The sequence below is a fragment of the Anolis sagrei genome, chromosome 2, assembly GCF_037176765.1.
Source record: "Anolis sagrei isolate rAnoSag1 chromosome 2, rAnoSag1.mat, whole genome shotgun sequence".
Taxonomy (NCBI): Eukaryota; Metazoa; Chordata; class Lepidosauria; order Squamata; family Dactyloidae; genus Anolis; species Anolis sagrei.
The window spans coordinates 260725315-260744315 of record NC_090022.1 but is presented as its reverse complement, the minus strand read 5'-3'; the positions used below and the strand labels follow the sequence as shown (position 1 = coordinate 260744315).

General features: G+C 38.1%; 1 protein-coding gene across 1 annotated transcript in view; it reads left to right on the top strand.

The window, feature by feature from the left end:
* The window catches only part of ATG10 (autophagy related 10), a 124230-nt gene that overhangs the window by 74374 nt on the left and 30855 nt on the right, over positions 1 to 19001 (top strand). The window contains exons 4-5 of the mRNA XM_060761731.2: positions 9373 to 9499; positions 13897 to 13994. Of these exons, the coding sequence (XP_060617714.2) occupies positions 9373 to 9499; positions 13897 to 13994 (225 nt within the window). The remainder of the gene's footprint in view (positions 1 to 9372; positions 9500 to 13896; positions 13995 to 19001) is intronic.

Sequence of the window (19001 nt, the reverse complement as noted above, 5' to 3'; positions counted from 1 at the left end):
TGGATGAAGATTAATGTCTGGTGGAAGAGCCTGACTTCCAGTTCATGATTTCATGTTTTCAAATTGAAACCCAGCTGTAATTGTCATTGCCTTCCTGACCCATTTAGTTTGGTTGTTATTCAGTCTGAAGGAAACTCTGTTCACATGCCAAGAATTGCTATGCTTACAGTGCCATTCCCTCTGAATTTGACAGTCGTAACTGTTATGGGAAGGTGGTATTGTAAGTTGTTCTGATCTTTCTAAATTATGTGTAATTGATCACATATATTTAATTGTTGATTTTTACAGTACTTAGTGAGGGAACAGTCATATTCTACTCAGTAAGCTTTACCAAAAAGCCAGCATAAATTGAGCACTAAATTAGTAGTGTTTCAAGCTATAGAGGTGAATTTAGATTTAAAAAGGCATGCCTGAGAGGTGGAAACAAAATTTATAGATAACATCTAACTAAGCCAACAAGTCCCAGCAGCACCCTTTATATTAAACCAATTTTAGACTCAATTTGTGTGACATTATAATGATTCCATGATTCATGCTCATTTGATCTTATATTTTCCTTGCCTAAGTTAATACCTTAGCAAAGGTAAAATTTTGGGTGTGAGAGGTGCTGTTTAAACAGTGGTTCTTACAGATAGCTGCAGGAAGAATAGAGATAAATGCAATTTTGGCAATGCATCCCTACCGTATTGTGATAATTTTCTGGCACCTCATATTTTCAAAACATTCAAAAGCTTCTTATTTTTTTAAAAAAACTTCAAGCATCATGGCCAGAGTAAAAAAAAAAAAACTTTTCCGAGCTATAACACACACACACACAGAGAGAGAGAGAAAGCACATTGAGCCTCTACATTGCAGGAGGAATCTTGTTTAGGAAAGACTTTCTTGATCAAAGTCTGTGTAATATTTAATGGTGGGAGAGGAAGGATTCTTTGTCACGAAAGTGTTCCTCCTCCTTGATCATAACATTTGTCAGCCTCCCTCTTCCTCAACATAGGCTTTTGTGTTTTCTTCTGTTCAGTCTTGACCTAGACCGGTTGATGCTGGCTCAATTCCAGCTTCTTAGAAAAAGCTGCCCAAGCTGAATTACTAGCTCTTGCTCTCGCCTTAAAGGCTCTAGTGAAGCAGCTTTCTGAGAAGACAGAAAAGCTGCCATGTTGATAAAAAAGATATACATAGATATTTGGGTTAACTTTTAAATATAACTTATAAGTGATTTTTTAAATGAACATATCAAAATATATTTGGGAGCAGACAAGCATATGATTAAAATCCTGATGATTGACGTGTCTTGTTAATTAGTGAGAACACATTTGTTAAACAACCTGTATTATTAATTGGGTTGCTTTTTATTGTTAATATCGTTATTATTATTACTACGCATATAGCGTACTAGGTATAGCATTTGAAAGCATCTGCTCTGTACTCCATTATGATAGCACAAGAATGCCTCTACATGAGTGTAATAAAATAACAGATGCTTTCTGATGACAACTTCCCAATTTGTTTAGGAAACAGTCAGTCCCAGATTCAGTTTCTCCATGTAGAGTGGCAACCATGCAAGTGAAATTGTTATATAGCAGCGGTAACAGAAACATCAAGTGATTCTGTGATATTTTGCTTATAATGCAGCTTAGTGTTACTCCCCCTCCCCCCCAATTATCTGATAATGATAGCATTTCTTCCACCACTGTGTTGGCATATGTTTCATTGATAGACTGCAGTTCTGAGTTCAGTCTTTCTTACACACATAAACCCAATTGAAATCAGTAAACGCTACAGGTGTTCAGCCATCACATTGTAAGAATAATTAGGTAATAAGAAAATGATTTTTAAAAATATATTATTTATATTTGCATATTTCATATTGAAGTGAGTATTAAATAGCTCATATTATCATGCATACATGCAGAAGAATAAATCATTGTCTGACAATTTGTCTATGACATATATGTACATACCTAATAAAGAGCACTTGCTCTCATTCAAGCTAGGGTACCCCATTTTGACTGAACCAGTAGGGTCCTTGATTTGCAATAAGATTACCCCAATAGAATCATAGAGGTAGAAGAGACCACAAGGGCCTTCTTGTCCAACTTGCTGTTATGCAGGAATACACAACAAAGCACTTCTGTGTAAAGATCTCAAAGGATGTAAAGTCTACTACCTTCCAAGGTTATCTATATCACTGCTTCTTAAACTGTGGGTCCCAACCTCAAATGAGGTCTCCTTAGCTCAATGTGGGGGTCCCAAAAAGTTGTCAATAGTAAAAGTTTTCTAATTGTCAGGGATCACTTGATGCTGGCCAATGAACTGGTTCAATCTTATGACCTTACTACCATTGACACCATAAAGGAAATACCAGAAAATGCCGGCAATCAAAGGAAGGAGGAAGTCTGTGATCAAGTGCTCGTTGTCATAGAGGATGGAGTGGCCAGAATTGAGCACAACGTCCAGGATGCTGAAGTTGGGAAAAATGCTGACATAATACCTCTATCTGTTGTCTGTCCTGACTTTTTAATGGCATTGAATGTTTGCTGTGTATGTGTTCTGTGAACTGTCCTGAGTCCCCTTCGGAGTGAGAAGGGTGGAATATGAATGCTGTAAATAAATAAATTGGTGCCCCTGCTAACACCCTCCAAACACTTACTGGTTGTTTTAGATATTTATACAAATCTGTTGTGTAGTGTTTACTATGGACTCTATAGATGACGCTTCAGCTATATTTAATGAACAGGAAAATCAGCCTATTTAGCGAGCCTTGCAAATGCTTATTTGTTATCATTCAATGTTTGGTTTCTATATCTATTCTTGTTTATACCTATATACTCAGGTTCACATAAACATTTCTCGGGCTGAAAGGGCTCATGAATTGGAAAAATTAAGAAGTCCTGAGCTATAACACTGTATGATATGGTTCAGTTTATTGGTGTCCCTCTTGAACTGTGGTCCCCAGAATTGAACACAATCTTCCAGGTGAAAGCTGACAAAATCAGAATAAAGTGGCAGCTACTCCCTGTGATAGGACATTATACTCCTGTTAATGAATTCACGAATTCCAATGGCTTGGGGGAGTTGCTGCATGACATGGTTGATTCTTCTTTAGCTTTAGCTATGGTCTACTAAGGCCCCTAGATCTTTTTCACAAATATTGCTTTCAAGCCAGGTGTCATTCATTGTATGTTTGTGCATTTCATTTTTCTTCATATTGCCTTCCTAGGTGCTGAAATTCATTTTGTTAGTTTTGCCCAAGTTCTCCAATCTATCAAGGTCAATTTGAATTTTGATCCTGCCCTCTGGGTGTTTGCTACCGCACCCCACTTGATGTCATCTGCAGATTTGATAAGCAAGCTCTCTATTATTATCTCTCTATATAAAAATGCTGTGTGCGTAATGAGTACCTTAAAAACAAAAAAACCTACTGGGCCAAATGACCCCAAATTTGGCAACAAAACTCCTCACAATCCAAGGAGTGACCATCACTAAAAAAACCCCACAAAAATACCTTGAAATTCAAATTATTACTATATTAAATAGACTCATAGAATAGAATTAGAAGGGACTCTACCATAGTATTGCGGGAGGACAGGAAGGAAGGATAGAAGAAAGGAGGGAATAAAGGAAGGAACGTAGGAGGGAAAGGGGGAAGGAAGGAAGGAGAGAAGGAGGGAGGGAAAGAAGAAAGGAGGGAAGGAAAGAAGGAAGGAAGGGAGAGAAGGAAGGAAAGAAAGAGGTACAGAAGGAAGAATACAAAGTGGAAAAGAAAGAAAAAGGGGAGGAAAGGCAGGAAAGAGGTAAAGAAGGAAGGAAGGAGAAAAGGAAATAAAAAGTGAAAGAAGGAAGGAAACAGGGAGGGAAGAAAAGGGACAAAGGAAGGAGTAGAGAAAGGGGAAGGGAAGGAAGGAAAGGATGAAACCAAAGAGCAAAACAAGGAATGAGAAAAGAGGTAGAGAAGGAAGAAAGGAGAGAAAGGGGAAGGGGAAGAAAAAAGGGGGAAGGAATAGGTAGGTACCGCTCTTTCATAATAGTCCAGATATCTACCTCTACTTCGAAAATTCTTACTATAGGCCACAGCAACGCATGGCAGGGCACAGCTTCTGGGGAGGCTCTGCTCTCTATCCCGCCTGCTTCACAGGTGCGGCTGGCGGGGACGAGAGACAGGGCCTTTTCTGTGGTGGCCCCTCGGCTTTGGAATGCCCTCCCCATAGAGGTAAGATCAGCCCCCTCGCTGATGGTGTTTCGAAAAAGATTGAAGACATAGATGTTCAAACAAGCATTCGATTAACTCGGTGCAATGAAATTGATGATCAAGGATTGGTAATCACAGACGATGAAATTGGATTGCGATTCTAGTTAAGAGATGCATTGGATTGTTATTGGTGGCCCAATAATATTGTGTATTGTGTATGTGTTTTTATGCTTTTTAAACGGAATATTGTTGATTGTTGTAGTGTTGTAAACCGCGTTGAGTCGCCAATTTAGGCTGAGAAACAGCGGTATACAAGCGCAGTAATAAATAAATAAATAATAAAGCTAGTGTTATCTAAATCATGTATAAAGATGTTGATCAACAACGGGTCCTGAAGCACCTCATTTCTCTTCATGATGAAGAGCAACCATTTTTATTAGATTCATTCTGTCAACCAATTACAGACCTAATTGTAACAGTTTCCCACAATTCACAAGTTTACCTGCAGGAATATCTTGGGGTACCTTGTCAAAAGCTTTACTGTGAAGTCATTTAACCTATATCCAAAATACTACTCTGGACTACTAGGATTTTTACTCTTGTTTTAAAAAAGAATCTTTTTTGATATAACTTGTTTTTTGATATTTTTTAAAAAGCATGTTGCCTTCTAGTAATCTCATTCTTTTCTAAGTGTGTATTATTGAATGCTCTATTCTAAAACTTTCCTGGTATTGATACCAAGCTAAGTGGTCATCGAACTAGTTGCTTGGGGCCCTTGTTGCAGCCCTTTTTGAAAACATTTGCTCTCTTCCAATTAGCTGGAACCTTGCCTTTCCTCCAAGAAATCTAAAGGAACATTGACATTGGCTCTGAAATTATATTTGCAAGTTCATCTGGCTGTGGAGACATATTATTTAGAGTAGCTAGATGTTTCTTTACTACATCTTTATCTATTCTGAGGCAGTTATTATATTTTTACCATTCAGTGTACTATTTCCTTCTGAGGAGAAGACTGAGGCAGCGAAAGTATTAAACAAGCCAGCCTTCCCTCTGTCTTTTGTTCACATTTTACCATCTTTTCTATGCCATGGTCCTACCATTGGGAAACTTTCAAGAATAGTGTGTTATAGGATGTGGGAGGTTGTTTAAAGTGGGATGAATCATTTCAACTCTTTTTCAAAGCAGCCTGTAGTGTGTAGCAGGACCTTGGGTGGAACACAAAATGGATGCCTGAAGACATGATTCTGTAGACTCTTGAGTTACCTTTAGAAACCAGTCACTTTCTATATGCCTGGCTTAGTCTGCAGGAGGTTCCCAACCTTTGGTCCTCCAGTTGTTTTGGACTTCAGCTCCCAGAAATCCCAGCCAGCTTATCAGCTGTTAGGAAATGTGGAAACTGAAGTCTAAAACACCTGGAGGACCAAAGGTTGGGAACCACTGGGAGCCATCATGGCTAGCAAATTGAAAAGGTCTGGTAATTTTTGTAATATACATGTAGGTTCACAACCCAAAAGAAGTAGAAAAGCATCCTCTACACCAGTGGTTCTCAACCTGTGGGTCCCCAAATGTTTTTGGCCTTCAACCTCCAGAAATCCTAACAGCTGGTAAACTGGTTGAGATTTCTGGGAGTTGAAGGCTAAAAAACCTGGGGATCCATAGGTTGAGAACCACTGCTCTACTCAATCCTGGAGATACCAGTCTGTATAGAATTTCTATACTTTGCTCTGGATCATGTCCTAAGAAATATATCAAACAATGTCATATGATTTGTTATTAATTTAAGTTTTTCTTGTTTCATCTCTTCTTAATGACATTATCAGTCATTATGACTGAAGCAAAGGTAATTTATTTTAAGGCAGAACAAATTATTTCCTCTGCATATAAATATCCAACACAATTTTCTCTCAGATTTCTCTCTCTCTTCTTATTTACAGGGGAGTATTAAGCATTGTATTAAGGTGACTTAAAATGAACTTCAGTTACAGTATGGCTCAGCTTCCGTGATGCTGTCAGCATTTACACATACCAAAGTTTACTACCTCCCGGTAAATTCCTTTTCAACCATACTATTGGAAATACAGAGCAAAGGATTACACATGAGAACTCTAGCTTTTATGTCATGCATCCTGTTACTTCTGTTTACCAAATAAAAAGGGATTAGTGTTGGCCTTAAGCAGTATTCAGAAGTCCTTGTAAGGTTTATAGATCACAGATATAGCACTTAACTTGTCTTCAGAAAAAGGGCAGGCAAAAGAGAAAGTGAGAGTTCTGAATATTTTCTAAAAACCACACAAGTTGTCTCTACCCAAGAAAGAGATGAAGTTATACTTAATAATGTAATTTTAAAAATGGCTTCCCTCAACTGGCCAGGAATTATTGCTTTCTCATTACCTCTACTTTCTCAGAGGCTGGATGGCCATCTGTCAGGGGTGATTTGAATGCAATATTCCTGCTTCTTGGCAGGGGGTTGGACTGGATGGCCCATGAGGTCTCTTCCAACTCTTTGATTCTATGATTCTACCGTGGCTAGTTGTAACCATATTTTGATATACAAAGCTTATTTTGGAACAGGTGCTTTTCCTGGGAATATCAAATTACTTATAATATTGAATTGGGACGTAGTATTAAGTGTTCCACAATGTTATGTGTTTTTAATTGCAACATACATGTCTTTTATGTTTAAGCTGATCAATTGTAATATTTCTCAAATGTAGGAGGGAAAATTAAGGTTTGTTAAGAAGCCGAGCACAAGAAGCTATTGTTGAAAAGAACTGGCTTCTTAGGAAAGCTACTTTTTTCATTGTTTCTTTCCACCATTTAGTTCTTCGCCCGAGCAAAATACAGCATAGTAAACTCCGTGCTCACAGCTGGATGCCACCCAGTTCACCTACAGTTTCTATGGCTGTGTAAGGCACAAATTTGAAAGCATGCCAGCACTCAGCATGTGTGCACACATTTATGTTTTTCTGGCAGGCTTACCCTTCTGTATTCTGTGAATACATCAGTTGTGTTATCTTGACAAGTATGTTCTAGTATTTCCTTTTACTATATTCTATGAGGTTTTTTTTAAAAAAAAACTAATAATCTCATTTTCAAAACCTCTGACCGCCACCCCTTCCTTATAAAGTCAATCCTATTCAGGTCTCTGTGAAAATGATTTGCATTTATAAATGTTAAAAGTTTTTTTTAAAGCAGTGGTAAATATAATCTTCTGGTAAGATTAGTGTCTGTGCCTTAAGCTCCACTTGCCTGTTGTAGTTTATTGTTTTTGATCCTAACACATCATTCTTCTATTTCAGTAGTATTCTCCCTTGAGTCAGTTGAAGGTTTCCATTGCAAGGGCTTTGAATTGGCATTTGTTCCACACCACTTGAATTATTGCGAATTTATTATCTGAGACTATTTTACTAATTCTTCCAACTTGATTGGAAGACTGTCAGTGGTAAAGGTAACACTCCACGGAACTAAATTGGTATCTCTAGCATATGAGTAGAGTGAATCCGTATAGAATATGGAAAGTGGAGAAGCAGTTGAATAATGGCTTCTCCTGCAATTTACCAGTTCAGCAACTGCAGAGTTGCTAAAAATAGCTTTAGTAGTGGTCTAATAAAATGTAGGTTAGGTTGCAAACTGAGACTGTCATAAAACAAAACACATGTTACTTGTGTTGAATTCTGTGTAGATTTGATTGTGTGAATTGGCTGTGAGTCAAAAACCTCATGGATGAATGAAAAGAGCTGAAGTCTCATAATGGTTAAAAAGCTGGGATACACAGTGGGGAGTCTCTAGTTTAAACGTTGCCTCTACTATGAACTTTATAGGAAAACACACATCTCTCTTTTTCAAACTCTCCTGCCCAGTCTGGAAACTTAGGGGGTAGCAATTAAGGAGGATGTAAGGACCAGACAGTGAAGTATATTGAAGTCTGGAAGTGCTGTTGTTGTTGTTGTTGTTGTTAAAGCTGTTATTGAATTGTCTTGAAGCTATTTCTGACTTAAACAGAGACCCTAAGGTCGAGCTTTCCAAACATTTCATGTTGGTGACACACGGTTTAGACATGCATCATTTCGCAACACAGTAATTCAGTTTTACTAGAAAATTGGATGTCAAACCAATCCCTTAAAAGAGTTATAGGTACATGCATTAAAGAGTAATCATGAAAGAAAGGATCAAGTGAAATCTGCCTAATAATAATAATAATAATAATGAAACACCATGGTGCAGATGGGGGTGTAGGGGGCCATAAGGACTTGTTGAAGGGTTGGCAGGCAGGCAAAGGTGGGGCGAAGGCACAGGACTTCCTCCTAGCTTCCCACATTAATTTCTTCTGGTTCTCTAGAGTCTGATGTCAATTAGTATGGTGCATAAAAATTCATGCAACTTGGTATTACTTACTTCACATAGATTCAGAAGTTTATCCTTATCTTCATGAGACTCACCTATGCACTGCAGCAGACACACTAACATGTTGCAATAGCGTGGAAAGCTTTGCTCTAAGAGAGTTTCTTGGCAAGAGTTGTTTGGAGCCTTTGTCTTCCTTTGAGATTGAAAGAGTATGGCTTAACCAAGGTCATGCAATTGATTTCCACGTCCAGCTGTGTGTTCAAACCCTAGTCTCCCTATATCCTAGACGAGTGTTCAAACCACTACACTGTGCTGATTCTTGTTTTTGGCCCAGTTGGAACAAACCTGGCATTGTTCAGTTCATCCGTGTCTTTAATTTCCACATTAAAGATCTGAGAGACAAAAAGTTTTACAGTTTTTCTGAAGAAACTTGCCATTCATGATGTCCATAGGTTAAACATGTGATTATACTGTGTTATTTTGTAAGGCAGTGGTTCTCAACCTGTGGGATTTCTGGAAGTTGTAGGTGTTTTGGCCTACAACTCCCAGAAATCCCAGCCAGTTTACCAACATCTGGGGACCCACAGGTTGAGAACCACTTTTATAAGGCAACAGATGATGTAGTTTTTCTACTTTACAGTCATTTAAAATGAAACCAAAATATATGTTTCTTAGTGACCAATAAGATGACAGTTCACTTATGATTAAATAGGCAAATAACTGCAGGGGAATACTTTTTGCAATTATTTAAGATATTTATTAGTTTACTACAATAATACAACTGCAGTAATTTATTCCCTTTGTTTACACCCACTCTTTATAGCTGTTAATCTCTCTTTCAGGAAGGTCTGGATGACTTTCAAGCGGCTGGCATCTCTGCAACATCAGAGGTGATACGTTATGAATACCACATTCTGTACTCCTGCAGTTACCAGGCTCCTGTGCTTTATTTTCGGGCATGTTTTTTAGGTAAGATGCTTCTTACATAAATTTACTCTTTGAAAGAAAAGTATATATTTCAACAGGACATTTGTACTGAACTCGTGAAAAAGAAAGAAAAAGATTAAAAACTATTGGGCATAATGGGGCTTTATGATTCATTTCTCATATACATTTCAGATTCTGTATCAGTTTCCTGAGGCAGATGATATCGTTTCAGCCTGAAGAAGTCTGATCTTTAGACTTCTGGCAGCACGCCTATGGTTGACTAAACCTGCTGGCCATTTTTCTTTTTCTTTAAATGACAAAAAGAAAGACAAATTTAAAGCTACAAAGTCTGAAATAGAATCCCTTGACTTTTTTTTTTTTAAAAACAAATGCCTATCATATGGAGTTATCCAAATTTACAATTTAAATTAGTAATCCATTCTAATTGAGAATCATTAAATAGGGAAACCTAATTTATCTTTTTTCAGCCATTCCAAGCATACTTTTTCCCAAGAGCTTGCTGGATTGTGTTGCCATTGTCATTTTTAAAATTACAATCAATCTGTTTTTATGCATTTTATTTATTATAGGTATTGCAGGCTGTGCCCCACTCTTGTTTAACTTATGATGGCTTGATGGTGGAGAACACCGTCTCTCCTCCAAGGCCTTTATTCAAAATGCTTCCTCGTTTAGCAAGCAGAGAGTTTTCATGCTGTAGCATTTTCTGTATTTTTCTATCCATAGAGTCTGTACCTAAGGCAAGGAAGCTGGATTCCTGAGGTCATTTCTAAACTTAGTCTTCCATACAACAGCAGCAGTAGCTTTTGTTTTTGGAGTGATCTATCAGATTTATCTCGATTAGCACATCTGAATTCTGCTTGTGATATCTTTTTCTTTTTAATTAAAAAGTAGCTTAAGCTGCTTTGAATGTGTTTGGTAGATTTAATCACTTGCTGCCTTATATTTTTAATGGCTTTTAATTTTGCCATGCTAGCATTTTAACAAGCTATTTCTATGTAAAATGGAAGAACAATTTTTCAGACTCCTCTGGTAAAGGGGAATTTAATCTGACTTGTTTTTTTAAAACAAATGATAGCTTAAGGCATATTTCCCAACTAGGATGTAGGGAATTGTGGCCATATCTCAGAGTCCATGGCTGCTAATAGTTCCTTAATTTACACATAGCACATTGCAATTACATGCTAGTGGTTACTGTAAACATTAACGAAATTGCAATGTACTCTTGTTTAACTTGTTTGCAGATGAGAGAAGATGTTGGCAACCAATCATTTAGTGATTTCAAAATATATAGTAAGAAGGCACATTTATTTAATGGTAGTGTGAAAGATCCCATTCATTCTTGTTTTCAGTGGAACATTTTGGAAACAAGCAATGGGGGTTGAATGGTGATTCTGAAAGTAAAGGGAACAGGGCATTAATTTCACCATCATCATCCCCCCCCCTTTTTTTTTACAGTAAGATATTTTCATATAATTAGTATTCACTATGAGCAGTTAATCACCAGAGAAGAGCTCCCAGAGACAAAACAAGTTGTTTAGCTTGTCAGCATCAGGGAATCAGAGGTGTTGAAACATGACTCCTTATAGCTGGAAGTGGATATTACAGAAGCTGATGGATGATCTAATGCTCTATCTTTGTATTGTGTTCCAACAGCTCCCCTTGCAGTACAGAATTTTAATTGTTCCTACAAGTATAATTATATGTTTCAGCACACATCGTGGGAATTTTCACACTAGAAAATAATAGTTTTTTTAAAGGATTTCTACAACCAATTCAGGCATCTTTATATCTTTTTAGCATTTCTCTCCTTCTGGCCTGAAAACACATCACTGTTGAAAAATTCTTTCCAATAGGATTTCACATACCAGAGGCTGTGTTATAACAGAGGCAAAGCAGCTTCTCCGTAGGCTCGTCTCATAATGGGGCTACAAATGTCACCTTGAGTGCCATTTGGCAGAAAGGCAGCATACAAATTTAACAATTACTGTATAGAGAAACAAGTAGTGCTTAAAGGCTGGCAAACATATAAGGAGGTTGAATCATTCAGGTTTTTATCAAGTGATCAGTTCCTCATTAGGATCAAAGTCAATTATTGTTTTATTAAAAAAAAAAACCTCTGCAGTTTACCATGGGGTAAACATATGGGGAAAACGGCTTCTATGCTATTGCTAGGGTATCTAAATTACACCTTGTTTTCAGTTTAAATAGTTTTAATGTTTGAATTCTCTTCTACTCAGTATTATTTACTCAGTGCCCTTAATATCCATGTTGATGCAGCTTAAAAATGATTTCAGGATGGTTTTTCTTATTTGGCACACTATCTGTTGTGCAAATAATTATTCTGTGTCTTGGTGGTGCTTCCTCTGCCTTTTTCTGAGTTATATAGATGGTATACTTGGTTTCATAATTCAGCTATGTTATTATGAATTTTTGCAAGGAGGGCATTATGTGTATGGTTTGTGCTGAGCTTTTTCAGTTCAGCTGATGAAAAAAGACAATGGACAAACAATCATAACCTTAAGTAACAACAGAGAAAGGATATCATTGTAAGCCTGTTTCTCCAAGGATGGGCTTTCCCTGTAAAAATGTCTATTTTTGTGATATAGAGGCCACAAATGTCATGACCAGTAGCATTTTCCAGCACATGTACAGCAAGAAAACACAAATATTTGCATTCTTAACTAATTTTAACATTTGTTATTATTTTCTGTATGGGACAGATTTCTCTGCAGAAAGTATTATTATGCAAATGTGCATAATATAGAGAACACTACTGATTTTGTAGAATATTTTCCTCTTTGTAGCAGCTTGGAAAGACTTTACAGTTACTAGTAGCATTATTTTATGGCAACGTTAATAGTTTATTAATTCAATTACTTGCCATCCTCTTCTTAAAGATCTTACAATGATTTATAATAAAGCCAAGAAGTTAAAAAACTGATTAAAATAAGTTAAAATGATTGAATTACAATATCACAATCATGTACAGTTAATTGTTACTAATTTCAGAATTTCACATAGAATCATAGAGTTGGAAGAGATAAAAAGGGCTTTCCAGTCCAATTCCTGCCCTGTAGTAACACATAATCAAATCACCCCTGACAGGTGGCTATCCAACCTCTACTTTAAAAACTCCAGAGAAGGAGGCTACATCACCCTCTGAGGCAGCATATTCCACAGCCAAGAAGTTTTACCTCATGTTTCGGTGGAATTTCTTTTCTTGCAATTTGAATTGATTGCTTCTTGTCCTAGTCTTCAGAGCAGCAGATAGCAAACTTGCCCCTTTCCCAATGTGATACCCTTTCAAAGATTTAAACATGATGGTCATGTTTCCTCTTAACTTTCTTTTCTCCAAGCTAAGCATACCCAACTTCCTCAGTCACTCCTAATAGGGCTTGGCTTCCAGACCTTTGATTATTTTGGTGGCCCTTCTCTGGATACGTTCCAGAGCTTGTCAGTTGTAGTGCCCAGAACTGGACACAGTATTTTAGGTGACCAAAGCAGAATAGAGTAGTTCACTTTCCTTTCTAAATTTCAAATATTTATACCATTATTGGCATTGGTGCAACCTATTAGTGGGTCCTTCAGTCATTGTTTTTAATTCTAGTTATTTCCCACATTTTGACATTAGTACTGCTAGGTAATCGAGAGAATTAGGTCCTCCATTTTGAACATGTTCAAAAATCCAGACAAAACTGTGTCTGATGGCAACAGGATTTCAAGTGGAATCTGAACATGACATTCAAATGTTAATTGGGTGAATAAATCTTGTTTATTTCATGGACATGAAAATGTCAGTGGAATAAAACTATTTATCACAGTATAATGGCCGCCTGACACCTGATAAATGCCAAGATAATGATAGTTATTGAAAAAAAACCTCTTTCATTTGACAAAAAACAAATATTCTGGCAAATATCATATTCTTTTTTTTAATACAGCCAGTCTTTTCTTTTGTAAAACCTTAGTTAGTATACATGATTCAAAAGTAAGCACCAGTCAATTCGGCATTGTGAGAACTCTACAACAGCTTTCCTTATATTGGTGCACACTATAAAGATTGGACTCCAACTCCAACATGGCATTTGAGATATATAATATGGGAGCTGTAGTGCTACACATCTGAAGGCTGCCAATTTGAGGAACACTGTTATAGAGAACTGTTATTCTACTGCTTTCATGTGAGTGCTACAAAACAAAACTCTGTTGAGAAGAGTTTTGTCCTGTTTTAGATTGAGATATGTTAATGAGTCCCCATTGGGGGAAATAAAGCAGGGTATTAAGAAGAAGAAGAAGAAGAAGAAGAAGAAGAAGAAGAAGAAGAAGAAGAAGAAGAAGAAGAAGAAATTGTTCTATGTTTTCCTTTGCACTATTTATATTCTGTATTTTTATCATTTTGGATTTTTGTTTTGTTTTAGATGGAAGACCTTTAACTCTGGATGAAATATGGAAAGGTGTGCATGAATGTTATAAGGAGCGCCTTTGGCAGGGTCCCTGGGACACTATTACACAACAGGTTAGACTTCCAACCTCTTACATTTAACTCTATTACTATTTTTCGAAAAAGAAAAATATGGACGGTTGGGTTGGTGGACAGATAAGTAATTGTCCTAGTAGCAAGAAATATGAAAGCAATAGAATTAATATAATAGATATGGTAGTTAGAAATAACAGTAAAATGGATGGGGTAATTGTTTTTTAGAACACAGATCTTAAGCACAGTACTTCAAGTAGTCAGTTGGCTACAGATGGCTATCCTCCAATTTTCTTGTTACTATTGAAATCCTCCTTCCAACCAGATGGATTTCTGAAATAGCCTAGGAAAGTTTATTCGTCATTGCAAAGAATGATCCACTCTATATGTGGAACAATTCCCAGTTCCAGTCTGAATAAAAATTAACTTTCTGGAGATAACGTAATTCTACTTTTAAAGAAATGATGACATTTGTGATACAGTTTCACTTCAGTTTTCCCATATATATTGTTAATATTAATTTCTGTTGTAGTTGATAAACATATGCAACTGCATTTGCTGAAAGTAGAATTCTTTAACTCAGCTTTAGCTGACGCCATTTGGTATAAGCATAGTTCATCCTTTCAATCGTCTTAGGTCTCTAATACAGAGGTTTTCAAACTTTTTTACCTATGCAGCCATTTTTGAACCAAAGATTTATTAGAGTCCCAATAAATGTTTATATATTACTAGCTGTGCCCTGCCACGCGTTGCTGTGGCCTATAGTAAAACTTATCAAAGTTGAGGTAGATATCTGGACTATTATGAAAGAGAGGTCCCTACCTATTCCTTCCCCCTTTTCCTCCCCCTTTCTCTCCTTTCTTCCTTCTCTACCTCTTTCTTTCTTTCCTTCTTTCACTACTTGGTTTCATCCTTCTCTCTTTCCTTCATTCCCTCCCCCTTTCTTCCTTTGCCTTTCTTCCCTCCCTGTTTGCTTCCTTCTTTCACTTTTTATTTCCTTTTATTTCACCACCATCATAACAATAACAATAATGCAATGCATTGCCTCCAGGACCTGACACCTCTCCCATTCCCCCTAAAAGGGTCTCATAGGAACAATAGCATAATAATAATAATAGAAATAACAACCTTTACCCGTCACGTGTTGCTGTGGCCAATCTTCCTTCTTTCCCTCCCTCCCTCCCTCCCTCCCTCCTTCCTTCCTTCCTTCCTTCCTTCTTCCCATCTTTCCTTCTCCTCTTCTTTCTCTATCTCTTTCCTTCCTTCCCCCTTTTTCTTTCTCTTCTGCTGTCTCTCTTTTCTTTCCTTCCATCTTTCCTTTTCTTTCCTTTTCTTCTTCCTCTAACTTTCCTTCCTTCCCCCTTTTTCTTTATCTCCCTTTCTCTTTCTTCCTTCTTTTCTTCCTTCCTGTCTTTCCTAGATTTTGACAGGGCGGGAAGGGGTGGGGTGGGGTTTGGAGGTGGTGTGAAGTAAAAGGAGTAAGATTGGGGCAGGGGAGTGATGGAGTGTGGGGTTGCGTGTGTGTGTGCGGCAGCGGGGGGAGTGATGGAGCGTGGGGTTGCGTGTGTGTGTGCGGTGGCGGGGGGAGTGGGGTTGCGTGTGTGTGCGGCGGTGGGGGGAGTGATGGAGCGTGGGGTTGCGTGTGTGTGTGTGTGGCGGCGGGGGGAGTGGGGTTGCGTGTGTGTGTGCGGCGGTGGGGGGAGTGATGGAGCGTGGGGTTGCGTGTGCGGCAGGGGGTGTGTGTGTGCGGGAAGCGGCGCGGCGGGGCTTGGAGTGGGCATGGTTTCCGCAGAGGGAACGTTGGCCGGAAGGCCATGTGCGCGCGCCAGGGAACTTGCGCCTGGGCGCCAATGCGCATGCTCAGTTGTTTTGCCATTTTGTGAGTGTGTTGTTGTGTTGTTTTTCATTTTGAGTAGATATGTTTGTACCTTGTGGGTTGTGTTATGGGTATGGGAATTTTGGTTAAGTTTCGTTGGGGTTTTTTTGAGTTTTGTTCTTTTGCCGTTTTGTGAGTGTGTTGCTGTGTTGTTTTTCATTTTGAGTAGATATGTTTGTACCTTGTGGGTTGTGTTATGGGCACGGGGATTTTAGTTAAGTTTCGTTGGGGGATTTTTGAGTTTTGTTGTTTTGCTGTTTTGTGAGTGTGTTGTTGTGTTGTTTTTCATTTTGAGTAGATACGTTTGTACCTTGTGGGTTGTGTTATGGGCACGGGGATTTTAGTTAAGTTTCATTGGGGGATTTTTGAGTTTTGTTGTTTTGCTGTTTTGTGAGTGTGTTGTTGTGTTGTTTTTCATTTTGAGTAGATATGTTTGTACCTTGTGGGTTGTGTTATGGGCACGGGGATTTTAGTTAAGTTTCGTTGGGGGATTTTTGAGTTTTGTTGTTTTGCCGTTTTGTGAGTGTGTTGTTGTGTTGTTTTTCATTTTGAGTAGGTATGTTTGTACCTTGTGGGTTGTGTTATGGGCACGGGGATTTTGGTTAAGTTTCGTTGGGGGATTTTTGAGTTTTGTTGTTTTGCCGTTTTGTGAGTGTGTTGTTGTGTTGTTTTTCATTTTGAGTAGATATGTTTGTACCTTGTGGGATGTGTTATGGGCATGGGAATTTTGGTTAAGTTTCATTGGGGGGGTTTTGAGTTTTGTTTCCTCGTTGGATGCCCCTAACAAATTTATATATATAGATATATTAACCATTCCCTGCCACACATAGCTGTGGCCCAGTCTGTGTATATGTGTTTTGTGCGTGTATATATGTTTATATGTGGATATATGTGGTTTTGTGCATGCGTTGTAATGTATTTTATTTGGTTTTTAAAGTCTCTACTACTGTGTTTTTCAGTGTTGTATGAGTGATTGTCTCTTTTTGGCCTGATAGTTGTATTGTGTCCAAATTTGGTGTCAATTTGTCCAGTGGTTTTTGAGTTATGTTAATCCCACAAACGAACCTTGCATTTTTATTTATATAAATATAATGTGTGTGTGTGTGTGTGTGTGTGTGTGTGTGTATGTATGTGTGTGTGTGTGTATATGTATATGTATATATATCAGGCATGGATCGGGCCAATGGCGAGATGGATGGAGAGTGTTTGTGTAAACTAATTCATACAGTGCAAAAAAAGGAAAGAAAGAAAGAACAGTACAATATTTAAAATGAAGAACACTTTTAACCAACATAAACTTAACAGTATTTCAGTGGAAGACTCCAGAGGTCATCCAGTCCAACCCCCTTCTGCCATGCAGGAAAAGCACAATCAAAGCACCTTGAACAGATGGCCACCCAGCCTAATAATAATAATAATAATAATAGAAATCCCAGAGGCCATTCAGTCCAACCCCCTTCTGCTATGCATGAAAAAGACAATCAAAGAACCCCTTGAGTGGTGGGAAGAAAATAGGGTTTTGGAAGCAAAGAAAGTGGGGTGAGGGGAAGGCTGTGGGTGGCAAGGAAAAGAGTCTGGATGGTGAGGAAGGCAGGGGAGAAAGGGTCTGTGCCCCGAGAGGACGCTGCTGCTGCTGTTTCTGGCAGCTCAAAACTTTAATGTCCCTGCATTTCTCAGGAGGAGGAAAGAGGAGAAGTCAGGAAACAGCATGGCACAATGGAGCCCCTCACTATTACCCACCAAGCCCCAAGGGCTCCGTGGAGCACAGTTAGAGAACCATTGCTCTAGTAAATTTGGAAATATTCTTCTATAAAATTGAAATGATGTTTCTCTAAGATATAATTATTCTGCATAATTTAAAGCCAGACATATTTAAGGGAATTTGTTGAAACAAGGAAGGAACAGAGGTTTCGGCATGGAGCAAGAGAAAGACTAATCCTTGCTTCATTGGCTCTTTCGCCACCCTTTGTACCTCCTGTGCTTTTGACAAACTTGGTGGAAAGTGAATACCATTTTTATCTGAAGTAGAAGAAGAGAAATTCTCCTTTCCTTTTGCATTTGGATGTGCCCTCTTAAAAAGTTCTAAAAGCAGAAGTGTTATGACGTCATAGTGCTTCTGCTGTTTGACTTGATTGTTTTCCCCTTCATTTTGCATATACTCATTTTTTAATTAATAAAACACTACTCCATAAACAGAATACAGTTTCAGTTATTGCCACAGTTATACAGGCAATAGCAAAGTGGATACTTAATACTTTCTTTGAACAGAGGCTTCATGAGGTAACTGTATGGGCTGAGACGAGTAACCTGTCTCATCCAGGTTGGAAAATTATTCAGATGGTGAAAAAAATAACTTATTTTTGTTCATTGTGATTTTCAATAATCCAGCCTTTGTCAAGGACACTTGTGTTGTTCAACCTGAAATATGTCTTCTTTCATCTGCCAACTGGAATACGTGTTTGATTCTTTTCCTTCAGTTGCACGCAAGTACATACACACAAATTACTTCTGTTTACAATGGTCTAAACGGCTCTAAAAGCACTTTGTATTTTAAGCAATCTTAATAATCTTTTCTTGAGTGGGCAAATGAGTTCATATTCACTGAGGTTTAATCAATAATGGGATGTATAATCAAATACAAAAAGCTACTGGTCGAGTAAGCTAATTACAACAATCAGTGTGTTTCCAAGAAAAAGAAAATCACCATACAGAATCATTTCACTTGTGGCAAAATGATTGAATTTGCTTGGTCATCTTTAGGCTTCCAAGTTCCCTATTTTCACGGAAATAGAACAACAGAATCATACGACTTAATCCAGTGTGTCATATAGGGTTAGTAGAAACTGACTTCAGCTCCGCTCTTCCCATTCCCACTTCCCAAAATTCTCCACAAAGCAGTAGGGGATTGTATGCTCGGGGTAGGCAGTTTTACTTTTTACCTGCACAGCAGGGGCTATTCACCTGCCTGGCCAGGCATAATAAAATATGATAGTTTTCACCTGTCAAGATCTTCCCGCTCTCTTTCTGCACCTCTTGGATCTCCTACAAAGTGAGGAGCTTTATTTTGTCTAATTCCAAGTTATTCAGTGGAGTCCTGATCCTCAAGTGGAGCAATTTTGGGAGATAGGAAATATGAGACTGCATTGGGGAGGAGATGGTAAAGAAGATAGCTT